Consider the following 17,427-nt stretch of genomic DNA (forward strand, 5'->3'; position numbering starts at 1 on the left):
ACACACGTCATCTTATTTCATTGAACAATACCTGTTGATTATACTAATACCTCACATATGAGGCAGGTGTTACTATCCCCACTTCACAGATGGAAAAGTTGTACCTCACTGGCAGAGGTCACAGGGCTAGGAAGTAATGACTTAGAATTTGTACCCAGCTTCATTCATTGCCAAAATCCAAATAACCGTGATGCTACGCTGCCCCCAAGCATTAGCAAAAAGGGCAACTCTCCTTGATCTTTCACTGCTTTAGAGAACAGCGTCCGTAAGTCTAGTGGGGAAACTGGCCTGTAAGCTACTGAGACACAACACGCTTCACCTTCTTTCTTATACCTGTAATCACATATAGAGTGACCTGAAGGAAAAACAGCTAAAGGTTATGAGTTAAAGCCACATTTTCAAGGGGGACAGACTTAGGACATCGCCACTAACGAATGCAAATTCATGGATTCATTCTTTACTCAGTGAGCAGGGAGTACACACGGTATAAGGCATTGAGGATGCAATGAAAAGTAAATAAAAGGCCCTTACAATCCAACATGGTAAGTCCCCTGAGAAAATATATGGGTTGTGTCAGGCCAGTGGCCAAATCCAGTACAGACAAAAGATATCAGGAAGCCACATTCCACCCAGGAAGGCTGAGTCCAGCGTTCCTTCAGTGTTTTCTGTTACCATGTGGTTAAATGGGTCATCCAATTTCCCGGGAAGATATATGCTTATTTGCTCACATCTAGTAGTTGACAAGAATTAGAGATACCTGTACATACATTCTCAGTGCTTCGGCTAAAACTTTTGTTGACTTGGGATATGTATGATAAATATTGGGCTAAATATAATCAGAAGACCATTTTGGGGAAAGACCGTGGAAGCCAGTTTTCATGTTCCTTTTTTTTTTTTTTTTTAAAGATTTTATTTATTTGACAGAGAGAGATCACAAGCAGGCAGAGAGGCAGGCAGAGAGAGAGGAGGAAGCAGGCTCCCTGCTGAGCAGAGAGCCCGATGCGGGCCTCGATCCCAGGACCCTGAGATCATGACCTGAGCCGAAGGCAGCGGCTTAACCCACTGAGCCACCCAGGCGCCCAGTTTTCATGTTCCTGCCTCTCCAGTAAGGAGCATATCCATCCATTCCTCAGACTCTTAGAATAGCTCTAGAATCTGCCTGGTCTGATGCTATGACCCATATAGTGGCCAGAACATGTGAACCATAAGCCTTGTAAGAAGGAAAACAACAATGTGGAAACCAAGCAAATAAGTAACTCCCACATTAAAAAGAAGAAGAAGAAGAAAGAAAAAGAAACTTGCACATATTTATGAAAATATGTCTAAAACAGAGATAAGTGATGAGAGATTTTGAAATTTCCTTAAGAGGCCAAATTCCTTTAGGGAATCCATGTTATGATCCACATTTCTACGTATGTCCTAGATAGGAGACCAATAGGATAACTATGGCAAATAAAAGCTTTGGAATTTGTCAAGACTCTAGTGGTGAACTCTTAGGACCAGGGAAAGGTTCTAAATCCACTTTTTTTTTTTTTTTAATCAAGGTTAAATTTCTGTGGAATTTCAAGCCAAGCTCCAATTTTCCAATTTTGCAAAGCTTAGAACCATGAAGGTAACAGGGGATCCCAAAAGGCCCCAACAGTGTTTACTGAGCACTCTTTGCCTAAGTATTTGGCACACAGTTCTTGGAACACCTTACTTAACACCTAGAACACCTTACTTAACCCTCAAGAACACTATTAAAGGGAGATATTATTCCCATTTTACAGAAGAGAAACCTGAGTTTCCAAAAGGTTGTAACTGAGCCAGATTGCAGGGTTCGTAGATGACAGAGTTCACATTCCTACCCAAATGTGCAAAATTCGAGCGTATGGTCTTCTAAAGTCAATAAGCTACTAGAATAAGTGCTACCTTGAGCAACTCTGGGGAAGCCTCTTTTAGCTGAAAGGTACCACATTTTTCCTAAGCTCGGAATTGCCTGGATTGCAATGGCAATGTTTAAAGTAATGCAGCTGTAGACCATGGCCCAAAGTGAATGAAGCTGGAAGAATCACCCTTCCCAAAGGAGGTCCACCTGCATATCACACACGCGTGCACCTGAAGTCAGTTCCTTTTGTATATAAAGAACCTCACGGAGCATGGGGAGCTCTGGTTCTTGGGAGTTTAGGCCGGTCTTACGGCCAGTGGGGGCTCCTAGCGGCGCTATGTGGATGCTGCAATCCATCTTGCTCTGTTTACTCTTGTCTCTTGCTTTAAGTGGCCACCAGAAGCCGGAGGCACCAGATTATCCTGGTGAACTCCATTGTGGGCTACAAAGTCTTCAGTTCACCATAAACCTGAGCCAGGGGACAGCAGCTCCTACTCTGATAGCCTGGGGTAAGTTTGATGACTCACTCAGCTTAGCCCTTTAGTTTGCCTTCCTAACACTTTCCCCTTTTAGTAAACTCTGCAGCCTCTCCTATAGACTGAATCCTCTAAAATATAACTTCCCTTCCCAGAGTCTGTCTCTCTTCTTGTTGTTGCCCCTTGAGGTCTGACAGCAAAGCGGGCTATCCTTTCCTAGCACTGAGGACTGTGGCCACTAACCCCTGTGCTTTTCGCTCCTGCCTGCCCTCCAGACAACCACGGGCTGCCACACAGGCTGCAGAATGACTCTGGCTGTGGAACCCGGCTAAGGGAAGGCCCAGGCAGCTCCATGGTGCTAGAAGCCTCTTACAGCGGCTGCTATGTCACCGAGTGGGTAAGGACCACCCAATCGCCACAAATGCTGCGAACCCCTGCACCACCATCAGGGGTGACTCCCCAGGATCCCCACTATATCATGCTACTTGGAGTTGAAGGAGCAGATGTGACTGGACGCAGCACGGTTACAAAGACAAAGCTGCTTAAGTGTCCTGTGGATCCCCCAGGTAAGGGCTGGAAACTCTCAGGGTCTGGGTGGTGCTGAGCTGCCTGGAAGGTGCTCTTGGGCTCTTCTACCTGTGCTGTGCCATGACAGTGACATGAAGGACTGTCCTCCAGCTCCCCTGCACATGAGGTCCTTAAGAGAATTACTACTTGAGTGACTAGATTACTTGGTGCCAGGCACCACAGAGGGCAGAGCACTGTCCCCTCCCCAGTCCTAACCAGTACTGTATGTGCTATTGCTGCCCCTCACTGGGGAGCTCTTGGGGAGCTCCAGAGCTGGGATTCAAACAAGAATTAGCCTAAGACCAGGAACTCCTCAGTCTTGAGAAGCGCAGGGAAGGATCTAAAGCTATTAAGGATACTTGGCAAATGTCTCCGAGAATCAACTGTGCCCGGAAAATAGGGCTAAGCCCTTTCAGCTGGAGGCTACTTGATCACTTAACTGGGGAATTAGTAGGAAGTGTGACTCAGCTTCAGCAAATCTTGTCTTGTGCTCTGAAAGCCCTACCTTTAAGTCCTAAGGGATTCAAACTTGCAGTTCCCTCTTTTCCCCTACCTTGTACCCAAAATATAATCCAAAGAGGTAGAATGCAGAATCCCAATCCCCGTATCAAACCTACTGTACCAGACCTCACATTTCAAAAAGATCGCCCGTTAACTCACAGTACAGGAAGATGGAGAAGCACCTCTACAGAAGGAAGAATTCTTTGCTTGAAGGAAAAAGGAGCTCTTTTAATTTCAGGGGACTTAATATTTATTTAACTTTCTGAAACTTATTGCTAGCATGTAATACAGAGCTACCCTGATCATCTAGACATCTGTGGGAATGCTAATACTTAGTAATGAAATGATTTTTTTTTTCCTTAAGACCCAACTTTGTTATCTAGCTTTGTTATCTAACTTGTTACTCTCCTCTTCAAAATGTAGCCCTAGATGCTCCAAACGCTGACCTGTGTGATTCTGTCCCAGTGTGGGACAGGCTGCCATGTGCTCCTTCATCTATCAGTCAAAGAGATTGTGAGAAGGTTGGTTGCTGCTACAATTTGGAGGCTAATTCCTGTTACTATGGAAACACAGGTGAGTTAGTGCATCTCTGAAACCAGCTAAAGAAAAGTACCAGTAACTTGCAATTAAATCCAGAGAAGAGTGATCTTCCCTCTTCCCTCGACCCCCAGAAGACAAATGTTAAAGATGACCAGAAGTTAGTGTATAAGCAGAGGGTATCCTAGAATATTGACCCTAACTGATCACTTTCTACAGCCTTGCCTTGTCAATTCTCCTAGAAACCAAATATATTTTTTTTCTTTAAAATATTTTATCTGTTTATTTGACAGAGACAGCAAGAGGGGGAACACAAGCAGAGGGAGTAGGAGAGGGAGAAGCAGGCTTCCTGCCAAGCAGGGAGCCCAATGCAGGTCTCGATCATAGGACCTCGGGATCGTGACCTAACCGAAAGGCAGACGCTTAACCACTGAGCCACCCAGGGGCCCAGAAACCAAATATTCAATGAACTCAAGAAGCTAAGTCTACTTGCAAAAATAACTAGTTGACAGAAATGTAAGACAATCAGCCAGCTTGGGAACAGGTTAAGTGTCTTGAGAACCCCCTTTCAGACTGCTTCCTGTGAGTCCCAAATCAGAGTCTGTTTTTCTAATGCAAAACATGTAAAATCCACACTCTATTCTAAGCTCTGAATACTGACCAGTAGAACAAAGCAAGTACTATTAAGCCCATTTTATAAGTGAAGCAAGAGCCAGGAGTGTAGATGCTTGGCTGAAGTTTGTTCAGAAAGCAGTGGAGGCAACACTCAAATCCAGGGGCTCCATCCAGGTGCTCGTTCAGGGCGTCAGTTAAGCTCTGGACAGCTGAACTTGCACAGAGTCCATTAGTTGGGACTGCCAGCCTCTTAGGGGAGGAATCAAAACTCTCTATCTATCTGGCTCAAAACGGGAGGTATGGCCTGTTTTCAGCACAGCCACTCTGGTTTTTCAGTGACGTCCCACTGTACCCAAGATGGCCACTTCTCCATTGTCGTGTCTCGGAAGGTGACCTCACCCCCACTGCTCTTAAATTCTGTGCGCTTGGCCTTCAGGAATGACCATGAATGCACCCCTGTGATGACAACACACACCTTTGCCACCTTTTGGTTTCCATTAAATTCCTGTGGTACCACAAGACGGGTAAGAGCAGTTGACCTTTGGCTCTGTTCCCAGTTCTAGAAGTCAGATAGAGATGCCCTAGTGACTGGAGGGAGAGATGGAATATCTTAGCCATGAAGGAGACAGCTGACTGCGGCATGGTGCGTATGATGGTCTTTAGGACAGAAGAATATTCACCACTGAGAAAGCCAAAACCACCCCTGGACGTTCAGCTAAGATCCCAGCTGTGCTCAAGGGCCCAGGACTTCTACCAAGCCCTGGATGGGAGGAACCAGGAATAGGTTCTTCTTGCCACATCGCCCCAGAGAAGTAAGCAGGGAGGTTGGCTAACATTATCTGGTCCTGTTCCTGGCTGCCTCATTTGAGTACTACAAGCCCTATTGCCTTATCCTGAGGAAAGGTGAAGTGATCATGTCCCAAGTTGTCACCTGCTTCTGCTCTGTTCAAGGAGCAGAAAATGCAGCCTAAAATAGCCTAGCACTGCTAACTGCTAGGGGAGATCAAGTTCTGAATAAAATGGCACCTAGCTAACAGGAATGATAAGATTTCTTTCCCCATACGTCTAGATCATTGGAGACTGGGTAGTATATGAAAATGAGCTGGTCGCAACTAGAGATGTGAGAGCTTGGAGCCATGGTTCTATCACCCGTGACAGTATTTTCAGGTAAAGGTGTTAGTTAACCTGATCTTGCTTAACCAGAATGCCTTCTCTTCCATAAAATAGGAATCCACAAAACCTCTTTTCATAACAGGAGAACCTGTCTCCTGCCTTGGTTGTCCAATCTCCAGGACCATTATTTGACCAAGTCATCCTGAATCACTGCCATCAAACTCCCCCAGACTCCTATTTCAGTTATCTGGACCCTCAATTTGGCCTTTTCCCTCCATAGTCTTTCTGGAACAGAAAGAATCCCCTCAATGCCTCAGAGAAAATGGCACACTTAAAGCTGCCTCATTGTCTTGTCACAGCTTAAACTTGACATGAACGGAACCTGAAGCACCTGCATAAAATACCTCCTACTTCCCTCTCCAGTGCAAACCCCCCGAATACCCTCCATCCCTCACTCCCTATTCCCCAACCTCAGACTGAAGTCCCTTGAAGATTCCCTAAAAGGACAAACTCGTCTCCATTCTCTGTTCTGTCTGCTGTTTCTCTCCTTCCTCTTACCTCCATTACTTATCTTCCTTCAAGACCACCCCCTGCAAGCTCTTCCCGGACTACCCTTTCTACAGAAAGCACCTCTTTCTCGCAGTACCACACGGACCATGATCCTGTCTACATATTGCTCTCCCCAACTAAGATCTAGCTTCTATAAGCTCAGGAACCACACCCCTTAGGTTTACAAACTTGTCCAGTACCTCGCATGTAATGGTTCCTAAAACCTTTAAAAACTGAAGGGTGGCCTGGCCCATCCTACTACCCACACTAGCTAACAAAGCTCTTGTGTTTTTTTAGGCTTCAAGTTAGCTGCAGCTACTTGATCAGCAGCAATGCCTCCCAGGTTAATGTCCAGATTTTTACGCTCCCACCACCCCTTCCTGAAACCCAGGCTGGACCCCTTACTCTGGAACTCAAGATTGCCAAAGGTAAGAACCACTTGGCAGGAGCATCCGGCCTATGGTCTCGAGCCCTCGCTCTTCTCTGAGCATTAAGAGATATAGCCCAGTAATAAGACCTGCTGGAGGTATTCATGTGTATATGCTCGGTCTCAGGCAATATAGAAGTTCCTAATTCTGGTTTTATTGCTTCAACTCCTTTTGGCCTCTTACAGATAAGCACTATGAATCCTATTACACTGCCAGTGACTACCCAGTGGTGAAGCTGCTTCGGGATCCCATTTACGTGGAGGTGTCTATCCGCCACAGAACAGACCCCTACCTGGGGCTGTTCCTCCAGCACTGTTGGGCCACACCCAGCCTAAACCCTCAACATCAGCGCCAGTGGCCCATGCTGGTGAAAGGGTAAGGAGGTCTTCTGTGCACTTGGGCTGGAGTCCCTTAGGAGAAGCCTCTCCTGACTGTCGGTTATCTTTGCTTAGGTGCCCCTACGCTGGAGACAACTATCAGACGCAGCTGATCCCTGTCCAGAAAGCCCTGGATCCTCCATTTCCATCTCACTACCAGCGTTTCAGCATTTTCACCTTCAGCTTTGTGGACTCAGTGACAAAGAAGGCACTCGGAGGATTGGTATGATGCTTCCCTCTGTGCTCCTCAGCAGGGCTCCGAACCCTTCAACTCCTAACTATTTCCACATCCTACCACTCTTTGGCCAGGGCTGCTCCTTAATTGTGGCTGGGTACTCCCTCAGCACCATCGCTGGTCCAATGGCATGAATGACATTTGCCTACTGGACTCCAGTTCTTTAGTGTTATTGTAGTATCTGCTTGGGATGTCAGGATATAGCAACTTTCAACTTCTTCCCGGGGAGTTAAGTTGGAAGACTTGTGATGTGGTTCTGTACAATGATCTTTATTCTGTTGGCTCCCAGGTATACCTACACTGTAGTGCGTCCATCTGCCAGCCTGCTGGGACACCATCCTGTATGATAACCTGTCCTGTTGCCAGGAGTGAGTAGTCAAGCTGTCCACAATGGAGGACAGACCTGAAATCCTCTTGAGTCCCACAGCTAACCTTCTTTAGCCTACAGGCAAATGATTCCAAGTAAAGAATCCTCTTATTAATGAGTCCACTTTAGGAATTTTTAGGATGCAGCAGAACAGATAACAAGCTTTCTAGAATTCCAGGCCTCTTAAATATAAGCTATAAATCCTCAAGTCTCAGCCTTAGTCAAAATGTATATGGAAAAAGCTAATTGAGGAATCAGACTGGCCCAAGACCTACACATGGCTCAGTCGAACAAAACTTTTATCTGGCCAGCTCACAAACCAAGCCATTGACAACTGCTTATAGGCCTGTCTAGCAACACGGCCTAAAGATCTATAGTTAGCATATGACTGCAGACAGAGTAGGTGTCCTAGTTGGTCAGACCCAGTCCTCCAATAACGTATGTGTACTCCTACCTGGTCCACTTTTACCTGTCTAGCTCCTGAATTCATTGGGAATCATGACCCTTAAAGCTTTAAGTCCCTTGTTGGTATGGGTAGGCCTTGTATACTTACACCTCAATAATAGTTATGAAATACTGCATTAAATATTTAGAACCTAACTCTGACCTATATTCTACACCTTTCTAAAATGTCTATGCTTCTGAAAGAAACAGATACCCTTCTAAAACTTAGACTGACTTTTCCAAGGTCCTATAACTGGGAATAGAAATGAGATTCAAACAGCTTTGCTCTGTTACTGTCTTAGCTACCTTTGTAGCTTAGGAAAAGGTCTTGGTATTAAACTATTACTGACCAAATACCTCTTACAGAAGAATAGCAGTTTGGGGAAAGTCAAATATAATTCTATTATCAAATTCTGGTGAAAACAAGGTAGCAGTGTTAGATACAAACTCTTGGACTTCTTTGAGTTTCTATTAAGACACTTAAGACATGGAACAGAGCTGTGCCCATTGAAGGACCTAACTCTCTCCTTCCCATCCATGTACAAAGAATTCTAACTAATCCCTAGCTCTCCTTTCTCGACAGGAAGAAGAAACTCCAACATCCATTTTCATAACCATACTGCTAGCATTTCTAGCAAGGGTCCCATGATCCTACTCCAAGCCACTAAGGACTCCTCAGAAAAGCTCCATAAAAAACCAAGTGAGTGGGCAGAGACTTAAGCAGCTATTGGAAGCCCCTTACGTGAACTAATAGTCAAGCCAAAACTACTTATATATATAAAGGGTATAGAATCACTTGGTCTTGGCATACATTAACCTACCTTTTTACCCCACAGGTTCTCCTGTAGATTCCCAAGCTCTGTGGATGGCAGGCCTTTCTGGGACCTTAATCATTGGAGCCTTGTTAGTGTCCTACTTGGCTATCAGAAAATGGAGATGAATTATTCCAGTTGTGTTAATAAAACAAGACTGAACTATCAGACTGTGCCCAGCTTCTCAATTGAAAGAAAGTAAATAACCTGCTGTTGGCATCTCCTCTTTCCAGCTTGGGGCAGTATTTTGCATGACAACAGAATAACAACCATGATACCCTGGGCCTCTCCTTCAGTCCTTCTAATTTCTGAATGGAACACTTCAGTAGTTCATAGTTGGTTGACAAGTTAGGTCATAAACTAAATACAGAGAAGGCTACAAGTTTAAGAGGAGTATAAAACAAAACTCTTCCACAAAATCCATCAAACTAAGGTAGAACTAGCCTAGAGCTAGTCTGGTATCTTATAGACACTGGTTCTCCAACTTCAGTGTACATCAGGATCAAAGGGGGCTGATGAAATTGATTACTGGTCCCACCCCCAGATTTTAAGCAGGTCTGAGCTAAGGCTTAAAAACTTATATTTCTAACCATTTCTGAGGTGAGGATGATATTCTAAGCATCACATTGAAAACCAATGTCAAAAACAATGACTAAAAGAAGTATCTGATCATGGATTGGTCAGCTTGAAGGGGTTTGATCAGAAGAGGCTTAGTTTTGAGCCATACCAGCAATTCCCTAGTTTAAGAGTCCTTAAGATTAAAAGAAACACATGGTGACTTAAAGTAAATATTCTGTTCAGCTCTCTAGTAACTAACACTGTTGGTCATACTTTGGTACTCTGTACTCTGATCATGGCGGAGTTCTGAAATTAATCCTGGGGAAATTTTGTTTCACCATTTGTCTTCAGGGAGTAACTTTTAGGTTGCCTTATATTTCAGCAAAGTTAAGGGCATTAATCTTGGTACTTAAATACCTGCTTTGTAGGCAAGTTACCTCCACTTCATACTGCTTTAAGCAGGGAATGAATATTTACTTAACTGACAAGGACACTATATGCCTTTTATGTGACAGGAATGATCCTAGATGCTTGATAACATACTTGAGCTTTATGAAAACCTAAAAAGGTAAATCCCGAATTTCCAGGATTTGGAACATCTATAGAGCCAAACTTCCCCAGTATCACTTAGTCAACTAATGGCAAGACTGGACCATGAATTCAAGTCTAATTTCAGATATTGTGTTCTTAACTCCATATTCTACTGAAAAATACTCAGTTCTTCCATAGGACCAATTTCCAGTGGGACAGAGATTCAGCTTGACCAAAGTTTTTCTGCAGCTTGCCTGTTTGCCTGACACTTGCTTGAGGGAGGCTCCTAAAACAGATGCCTAGAACAAAGGTCTGGAACTAATGACAGACTCTCCTTTTTGCTAAAGAGGAAGAACAGTGGTCTTGGATTGCAGTGGTGATAGTGGTTAACTTGCTCAGTAACCAAGTATAAAAGTAGGTTACCTGGGCAATCATGAATAGATGTATTAGGTTAAGTACAATTAAAATAAATTAGGGATGCCTGGGTGGCTCAGTGGGTTAAAGCCTCTGCCTTCAGCTCAGGTCATGATCCCAGGGTCCTGGGATCGAGCGCCACATTGGGCTCTCTGCTCAGCGGGGAGCCCTGCTCCCCCCCCGCCCCCGCCTGCCTCTCTGCCTACTTGTGACCTCTCTCTCTAATTAATCTTTAAAAAATTAAAAACTTACATGTAATTTATCACTTCAGTAAAGCAGAATTTGATATTTTTATACCCATGTATATTTGCAGCACATTTCAATTTGCAGGTTAAAAATTGGAAGTACCATATTTTTACATCTCCTAATATCTACAGGTGAAAAAACAGATTCATGTACCCAAATTGTTCCAAACATTAAGTTTTCTCATAGCTGAACAAAGTAGGTATTTCCAAATTTAATTAAAATTCTTTTTTCTTAATTAAAATTCTTTTTTTTTTTAAAAAGATCTTTATTTGACAGAGTAAGAGAGCACAAGCAGGCACAGCAGCAGAGAGAGAGGGAGAAGCAGGCTTCCCACTGAGCAGGGAGCCCGAGGTGGGGCTCGATCCCAGGACCCTGGGATCATGACCGGAGCCAAAGGCAGTTGCCTAACCAACTCAGCCACCCAGGCATCCCTCTTAATTAAAAATTCTTATACTAGCCACACACATCTGGCTAGGAGCTACTTCAGCAAGGAGCTACAGCATGAGTGAAGTCACTAAATTCAAATATGTACTAGACATCCTATGTGACAGGCATTATACTAGCATGGGAAGAAAAGCAACATAAACCATGAAAGATGTCCCAGCAACAAGGGCAGACAAATTATGACGGTAAATAAGGGGGGAAAAAATCAAGAGAATGAGGAGAAGGAATTGCCAAGTCCAGTCCTGCTCTGCCTGTGAGAAAACTAAGTGAATAAGGTCATGAGTTCTTGGCTTATCCCAGTAAAACAAAGCCAGTGTGTGGAGTTCTATAGACTCAGTGTTGACTGAGCTCAAGCCCAACTTGGGCTTGACACTGAGATCATGGCATGAGCCAAAACCAAGAGTTGGATGCTTAATTGACTGAGCCACCCAGGTGTCCCCCACTTTTTTTTCTTTTGGAAAGGTGGTAACCTCTATATTTAAACTAGATCCAATCAAGGAAATAAATCAAGGAGCTTAAGCCTTGACCTAGAACTTGCCAGGTTATCTCCAGCCAGGTTTCTCAGATTGATTATATTAATGCGTTGTTAGCCTCCAAAGGGAGCTAAAAACTATTTCCCAAACATATGTGACTGTGGAAACTTTCTTTCAGAAAATCTTACAGGAATAGAGCTCTACAGAACATATTTCTATGTATCTAGGGTGTTTCTGCTTTTCTAACCATGGAATCCTTATTGGAACTTAGACTGCTCAACAGGGAAAAAGGAATATTGCAAGGAGAAATTATTATAGTGTACCTTTGAATAGAAAAGCCGCTGGCTAAATCTACTTACCTTAAAGTTAAATCATAGCTCTAAAGTGAAGTATCAGTTGGAACCATTACTTGAATAGCTTATAAATACAGTCTCTTAGCTAAATTGGAAACTTTATTATTCCCAGAGGAGATAATTCTTAAACATTCTCAAACTTATACTACTTTTTGGCATTTGTCTAATTTTAATAAGCTTTTTCTGGTAACTTCTTAGAAGCTTATATTGTCACCCAGACTCTTCCCTACCTTCACAATATACTCCAAACTTAATGAAACTGATTTCTAGCTCTTGTATATTATGGGTTTTTCCTGGATAAAATAATTGCTCATTTTGTTTATTCCCTTGTGTGCCTATCACTAATTTATCTTGCAGAGTCTTCTCTAAGTAGCTCCCTAGGCCTGTTACACAGCTATCAGCCTAAGATTTCCCTTTGATGGCTTCCCTTTCTCTCAGATGAATCTTAGCTCATGTTTCAGTTTGTTACTTAGCTCTGGCACCATATACTTTTTTTTTTTTTTTTTGGATATCCATTTGAGAAAGAATGGCATAGAAGGCAAACTTTAAGAACCTGGATGCCTGAGAGCATCTTTCTTCTTGCCCCTCCCCCAAGCTAGCTCTTGACAGTTTAGCTAGGTACCAAATTACAGATGAGTGGCCTATTCTCTATTTTGAAGATATTGTTCTGTTGACCTCCAGGTTATTCTGGAAGGTTATTCCAGCCCATTACTCTGACTTCTGAACTCCTGTATTTGACTATTCCATATGCTTTAGAACTTAGAATATTCTCTATCACCATTCTCTGGTCTTCTATCTGTGATTTGTTGATAGAAAATTTTAATACAGAGTACATGACTAATAACTCAAGTAAAAATCCTTGTTTCTGCTTTATCCCCCTTCTGCCTTGTCTCTATCCCCCTAGTTCATTTCCAGATGAAATGTTCTTAAATTGTCTATTTCCTTGATCTGTCTTTTGTTTAGGCACATATTTTGAGATTTAAAAACATAGTATATTCTGACTTTTCAAATACAAATCTGATTTATCCTGAATTGTCTTCTCAGACCTTTTTTTCTTGATAATGTCTTCAAGTATCAATCTTGTCCATTCACATGGTATAAAAGCCAATTGGAAGCTCTGTGTAACTGAAGACCAAGAAGCACCAACTTTGACCACAAACTACGAGTGCTCACATTTCTTCCACATTTATATGGATCTACTCATTCAAAGTAGACTGGAAGAGTCTTATAACTCCTAAATTCCAGGAATCCCTTGTCCCAGGTCCATCTGTTCACTGCCAGGGTGGAAGAAAGTAAATGGCCTAGTCATATACAGAAAGATCAGGTGTTTAACAGTTCCTGGATTTTTTTTTCCTTAACTTCTCTAGTCCTAATATACATACAATGAAGCATATAAGGCATACCAATGTTGTAGAGAGCCTACTAATACATATTTGTCTAACCACCACCCTAATCAAAAGATAAAATAAATGAAGCAATCCCAGGAAGTTTCTTCATTTTTATTCCTGGTGAACATTTTCTAGAGATGCTGTCTTATCACCAGAGGTTGGTTTTACTTGTTCTTGAACTTTATGTAAATGGAACCATACATACACTTCTGTTCAGACTCCTTAGTGTCTGAGATCTACATTACATGTGTCAACTGTTCTTTCATGTACTACCTTACATTAAAAATATCAGTTTAGGGGTGCGTGGGTGGTTCAGTCAGTTGAGCATTGACTCTTGAATTTTTGGTTCAGGTCATGATCTAAGGATCATGAGACTGAGGCCCCCATCAGGCTCTATACTCCTCACAGTCTGCTTGTCCCTTTCCCCATGCTCCTGCACCTGTTTGTGTTTGCTTTCTCTCCCCTCTCCCTCAAACAAGATCATTCAAAAATAGCTTAGGGTACATGAGTGCTCAGTCGGTTAAGTGTCTGCCTTTGGCTCAGGTCATGATCCTGGGGTCCTGGGATTGAGTCCTGCATCACGCTCCCTGCTCAGTGAGGAGTCTGCTTCTCCCTCTACCCTTCCCCTCCGATCATGATCTCTTTCAAATAAAATATTTAATATAAAATATATAAAAAAGAAAACTCCTCTTTTTTTTTTCTTATTGATGGGTATTTGAGTGGTTTCCAGTTTGGAGTTATTAAATACTGGTAACCAGCTTCCTTCCTAGTGTACAACAAACGTATGCAATCTTTTCCTCTGAACCAAAATGGCCCTGTGACAATAGAACATAGTAAAAGTGATGATGGGGGCGCCTGGGTGGCTCAGTGGTTTAAGCCGCTGCCTTCGGCTCAGGTCATGATCTCAGGGTGCTGGGATCGAGTCCCGCATCGGGCTCTCTGCTCAGTGGGGAGCCTGCTTCCCTCTGTCTCTCTCTGTCTGCCTCTCCATCTACTTGTGATTTCTCTCTGTCAAATAAATAAATAAATAAAATCTTTAAAAAAAAAAAAAAGTGATGATGGGCTGGGGCATAGGTTATAAAAGACTGTGAAGCTTCTGCCTTGTCTATGGAGAAGTCAGTTGTCCTGCCACAATAAGGATGCTGAAGCAGCCCTGTGGCCTCTCACCAGAAAACAGCCATGTGAGTGCCTCCTTGGAAGAGAATCCTCTGGCCCACAGCCTTATAAAAAATACCTTGCACTGGAACCACCCAGCTGAGCTGATTCTACACAACCATGAAAAAGAACTGATTATTACTTTTACAAGACATTACGTTTCTGGGGTGACTTTTTTTTAACGCACAAGAGGTAACTAATATCCCTTACTTATGTGGAGCTATGTGATCTTGGATGTGAAAGAGTTGAACTGCTCAGTCCTGGGGAAATGTATACTTCATAAGCAACTGCCAAACTGTTTTCCAAAGTATTTCACTTTTTACGCTCAGGCTCGCTATTAACTATGTAAAAGAGTTCTAATTGCTCTATATCCCTTAAGGCGAGGCACCTATTTTCAGAGGTAAGATCTGCTATAGTCCAGTGTCTGCTACTCCTCCTTAGGCTGTACCTAGTCCTGACTACAAGGGTCCCTTCCATCATCACTCTGTTTTCTGACACTATGCACCTTGGTATTGGCAGATCCAATTAGACTGCTATGTCCTCAGTGTTAGCAAGCTGGGAGGTTGTTGCTCCCTATGTCTAATCAGCCCATAAGCAAGGGAGATTTAAAATAAGCCTATGAAATATCTTAGATTCATAATACCTGTAATATTGAGAGATAAAAAGTAACAGTTTCAGTCAAGAAGGATGGAAATCTGCTGATCATTGACCACTTAAGGACCTAAGTGTTAAGATTCCATCATTCTGTCACTTTCCAGAGAAATAGAATTTCCTCCTAGGACAAATCTAAGAAAACCCAAAACAGTTGGCAGATGATGGGAAATAATATCTTGATTTGAGCACTACATATTGAAACTTTTTTTTTTTTTGATCTTCATGTTCAACAAAATTCCCTTTTGTATTGGGAATTGAAATTAGAGTGATCTATTACAATTACAGAGAACTTAGATGGTCTGAGAACAGGAGAAATAACAGAGAACCAGAAATTGAACCTGCTATCACAGTGACCATTCTAAGAGATTGTCAGCCCCTGCTGCCCCCAACTTCACCCAAAATATTCAGACCAGGATACTAGCTACATGACTGTTGGTAAAACATTTAACCTCTACAGACTTGACTTTCTCATATCTGAAATAAGGACTAAATTATTTCTTTCCTTCTGGATTTAAATTCTTAGCTCTTGGACTTTTCTGAATCTCCTTTGGTCATTTTTGTTGGTCTTGATTCCTGGCTATCCCTTGGAAATTTGACTTCCCTAATTCCTCACTCAGGATTTTCATGCTGTGAGCTGGCAATGTGCTTTTGTCCTACACCACAGCACACTTCTGCCTTTTAAGAGGCAAAGCCTTGTTTTTCAATAAAAGTCTGAGCAAGTCTTATTGCAATAGCCATAGGCCAAGGGGAGCAGAAATTAGAAGCCACTCAACAACCTCTTCTCTTCCCACTTTTTCCAACAAGTACTCTTTTATCTTTGCTGTTATGGAAAGGACTGAATACCATGACAAAGAGAAATATATCACCTTCCCCAGCACTCCCAATAGCTGAGTTAGGTGACAAGAAATGGCCAAATCCAGTGAAGTCTCTCAGACAGATTGGGAGGGGAGGAAGCAGAAGGCAGAGTGCTAACTGTAAAAAGATTGATGGTGATCAGCTAAAGATTTAGGCTTCAATGATATAGACAAAATGAAATAGACCAATCAGGTTTTAACTTTTAATCTCAATATTAGAGTAAGAGCTGGATTGTAATAGCTACTGCTGCATGTTTACCGGCTGTTCCTCCCCTGTGCCTATCTGGTAATTCATCCCCTCGTCCATCCATAAGCAGGGCTCTCTCAGGATGCTGACTTTATTTTCTGTGGGTCAAAAATACCTAGGAGTTTAGTTTTCAAAGAAGAATCTGTTCTCTTACCCTCATGATTATTTGGCCTTATTGTGTTCTTCAGGATAACCCTAGGGGTGCTGGCAAGGAGTGGGTGAGGAGACAAGCACCAACCTAAGGAGAGAAACCCATTGTCTACTGGTCACTATTTCCTCACAGTGGAAAAGGGCGCACCCAGAAAGTGCCCTGAGACCGACAACACAGCTATTGGGAGGTCTGATTCCTGTTGCTAGTTGCCTTCCCAGCTGGTTGTGCTACTCAGACCTCCTCAAAGTCAGACTCTCATCCTAAAAATTCCCTTGTCCTTGTCCGGGACAAAGGGACTGGCACAGCCTGGGAGCTCAGGGAACATTTGCTGAGTGAATCACAACAACTATGACATAATTCAACCAGATTTAAAGGTGCCTAGAAAATCCACAGAGAATGGCTGAATTTATCCAGAATATAGTCACTCCCTAAGACAGGAATTCCTGACCAGACTGGCCTTTTAGGACATGGGCACCGTCTAGTTCTGTTAGCAAATACCTAACTCCCTGAGTCTTCATGGTTCACAGGAATGGAAAATGCTTCAGGATAACAAAGGATTGTCCCTTTGAACAAACTCCAGTGTCTTAATCTTTTGATGATTAGATAACCCACAGACTTTGATATCCTATTAAAACACCCACAACTCATTTTTTCCCTTCAAGAAAAAGTACTTGGCCAAAGCATAAAAATGCCACAAAGAAAAATTACAAATCCAATGGCAACTATAGCTTTTTCTCTTCAGAAACCTAGTCTTTGGTTCTCATATAATTTAATAGATTTATTGAAACACAGTTCACATTCTATACAATTTAAAATGTATACTTCCATGGTTTTTAGTATATTCAAAGTTGTGCAACCACCATTATACTCCATTTTAGAACATCTTCATCAGCCCAAAAGAAATACCATTAGCAGGGACACCTGGGTGGCTCAGTTGGTTGGACGACTGCCTTCGGCTCAGGTCATGATCCCAGAGTCCTGGGATCGAGTCCCGCATCGGGCTCACAGCTCCATGGGGAGTCTGCTTCTCCCTCTGACCTTCTCCTCAATCATGCTCTCTCTCAAATAAAT

At 42.8% G+C, this 17,427-nt stretch overlaps 1 protein-coding gene across 1 annotated transcript; it reads left to right on the forward strand.

The window, feature by feature from the left end:
* Positions 1–2,204: 2,204 nt before the first annotated feature.
* ZP4 (zona pellucida glycoprotein 4) lies at positions 2,205–9,016 on the forward strand. The gene is made up of 11 exons (XM_059395800.1): positions 2,205–2,376; positions 2,619–2,909; positions 3,835–3,984; positions 4,900–5,087; positions 5,633–5,730; positions 6,523–6,653; positions 6,839–7,028; positions 7,106–7,253; positions 7,555–7,633; positions 8,660–8,776; positions 8,913–9,016. Exons 1-11 carry the CDS (start codon positions 2,205–2,207, stop codon positions 9,014–9,016), a joined length of 1,668 nt encoding a protein of 555 aa, XP_059251783.1.
* Positions 9,017–17,427: the final 8,411 nt, after the last annotated feature.

Source organism: Mustela nigripes, chromosome 4, assembly GCF_022355385.1.
Source record: "Mustela nigripes isolate SB6536 chromosome 4, MUSNIG.SB6536, whole genome shotgun sequence".
In the NCBI taxonomy this organism is placed as follows: Eukaryota; Metazoa; Chordata; class Mammalia; order Carnivora; family Mustelidae; genus Mustela; species Mustela nigripes.

What these genes read in the sequence shown, in the direction of transcription:
- ZP4 (XM_059395800.1), top strand. Translation starts at nt 2,205, where the DNA reads ATGTGGATGCTGCAATCCATCTTGCTCTGTTTACTCTTGTCTCTTGCT. An exon ending in GTGTCCTGTGGATCCCCCAG is followed by an intron (nt 2,910 to 3,834) that starts GTAAGGGCTGGA and finishes TTCAAAATGTAG; the next exon opens with CCCTAGATGCTCCAAACGCT. An exon ending in CCTGTGGTACCACAAGACGG is followed by an intron (nt 5,088 to 5,632) that starts GTAAGAGCAGTT and finishes CCATACGTCTAG; the next exon opens with ATCATTGGAGACTGGGTAGT.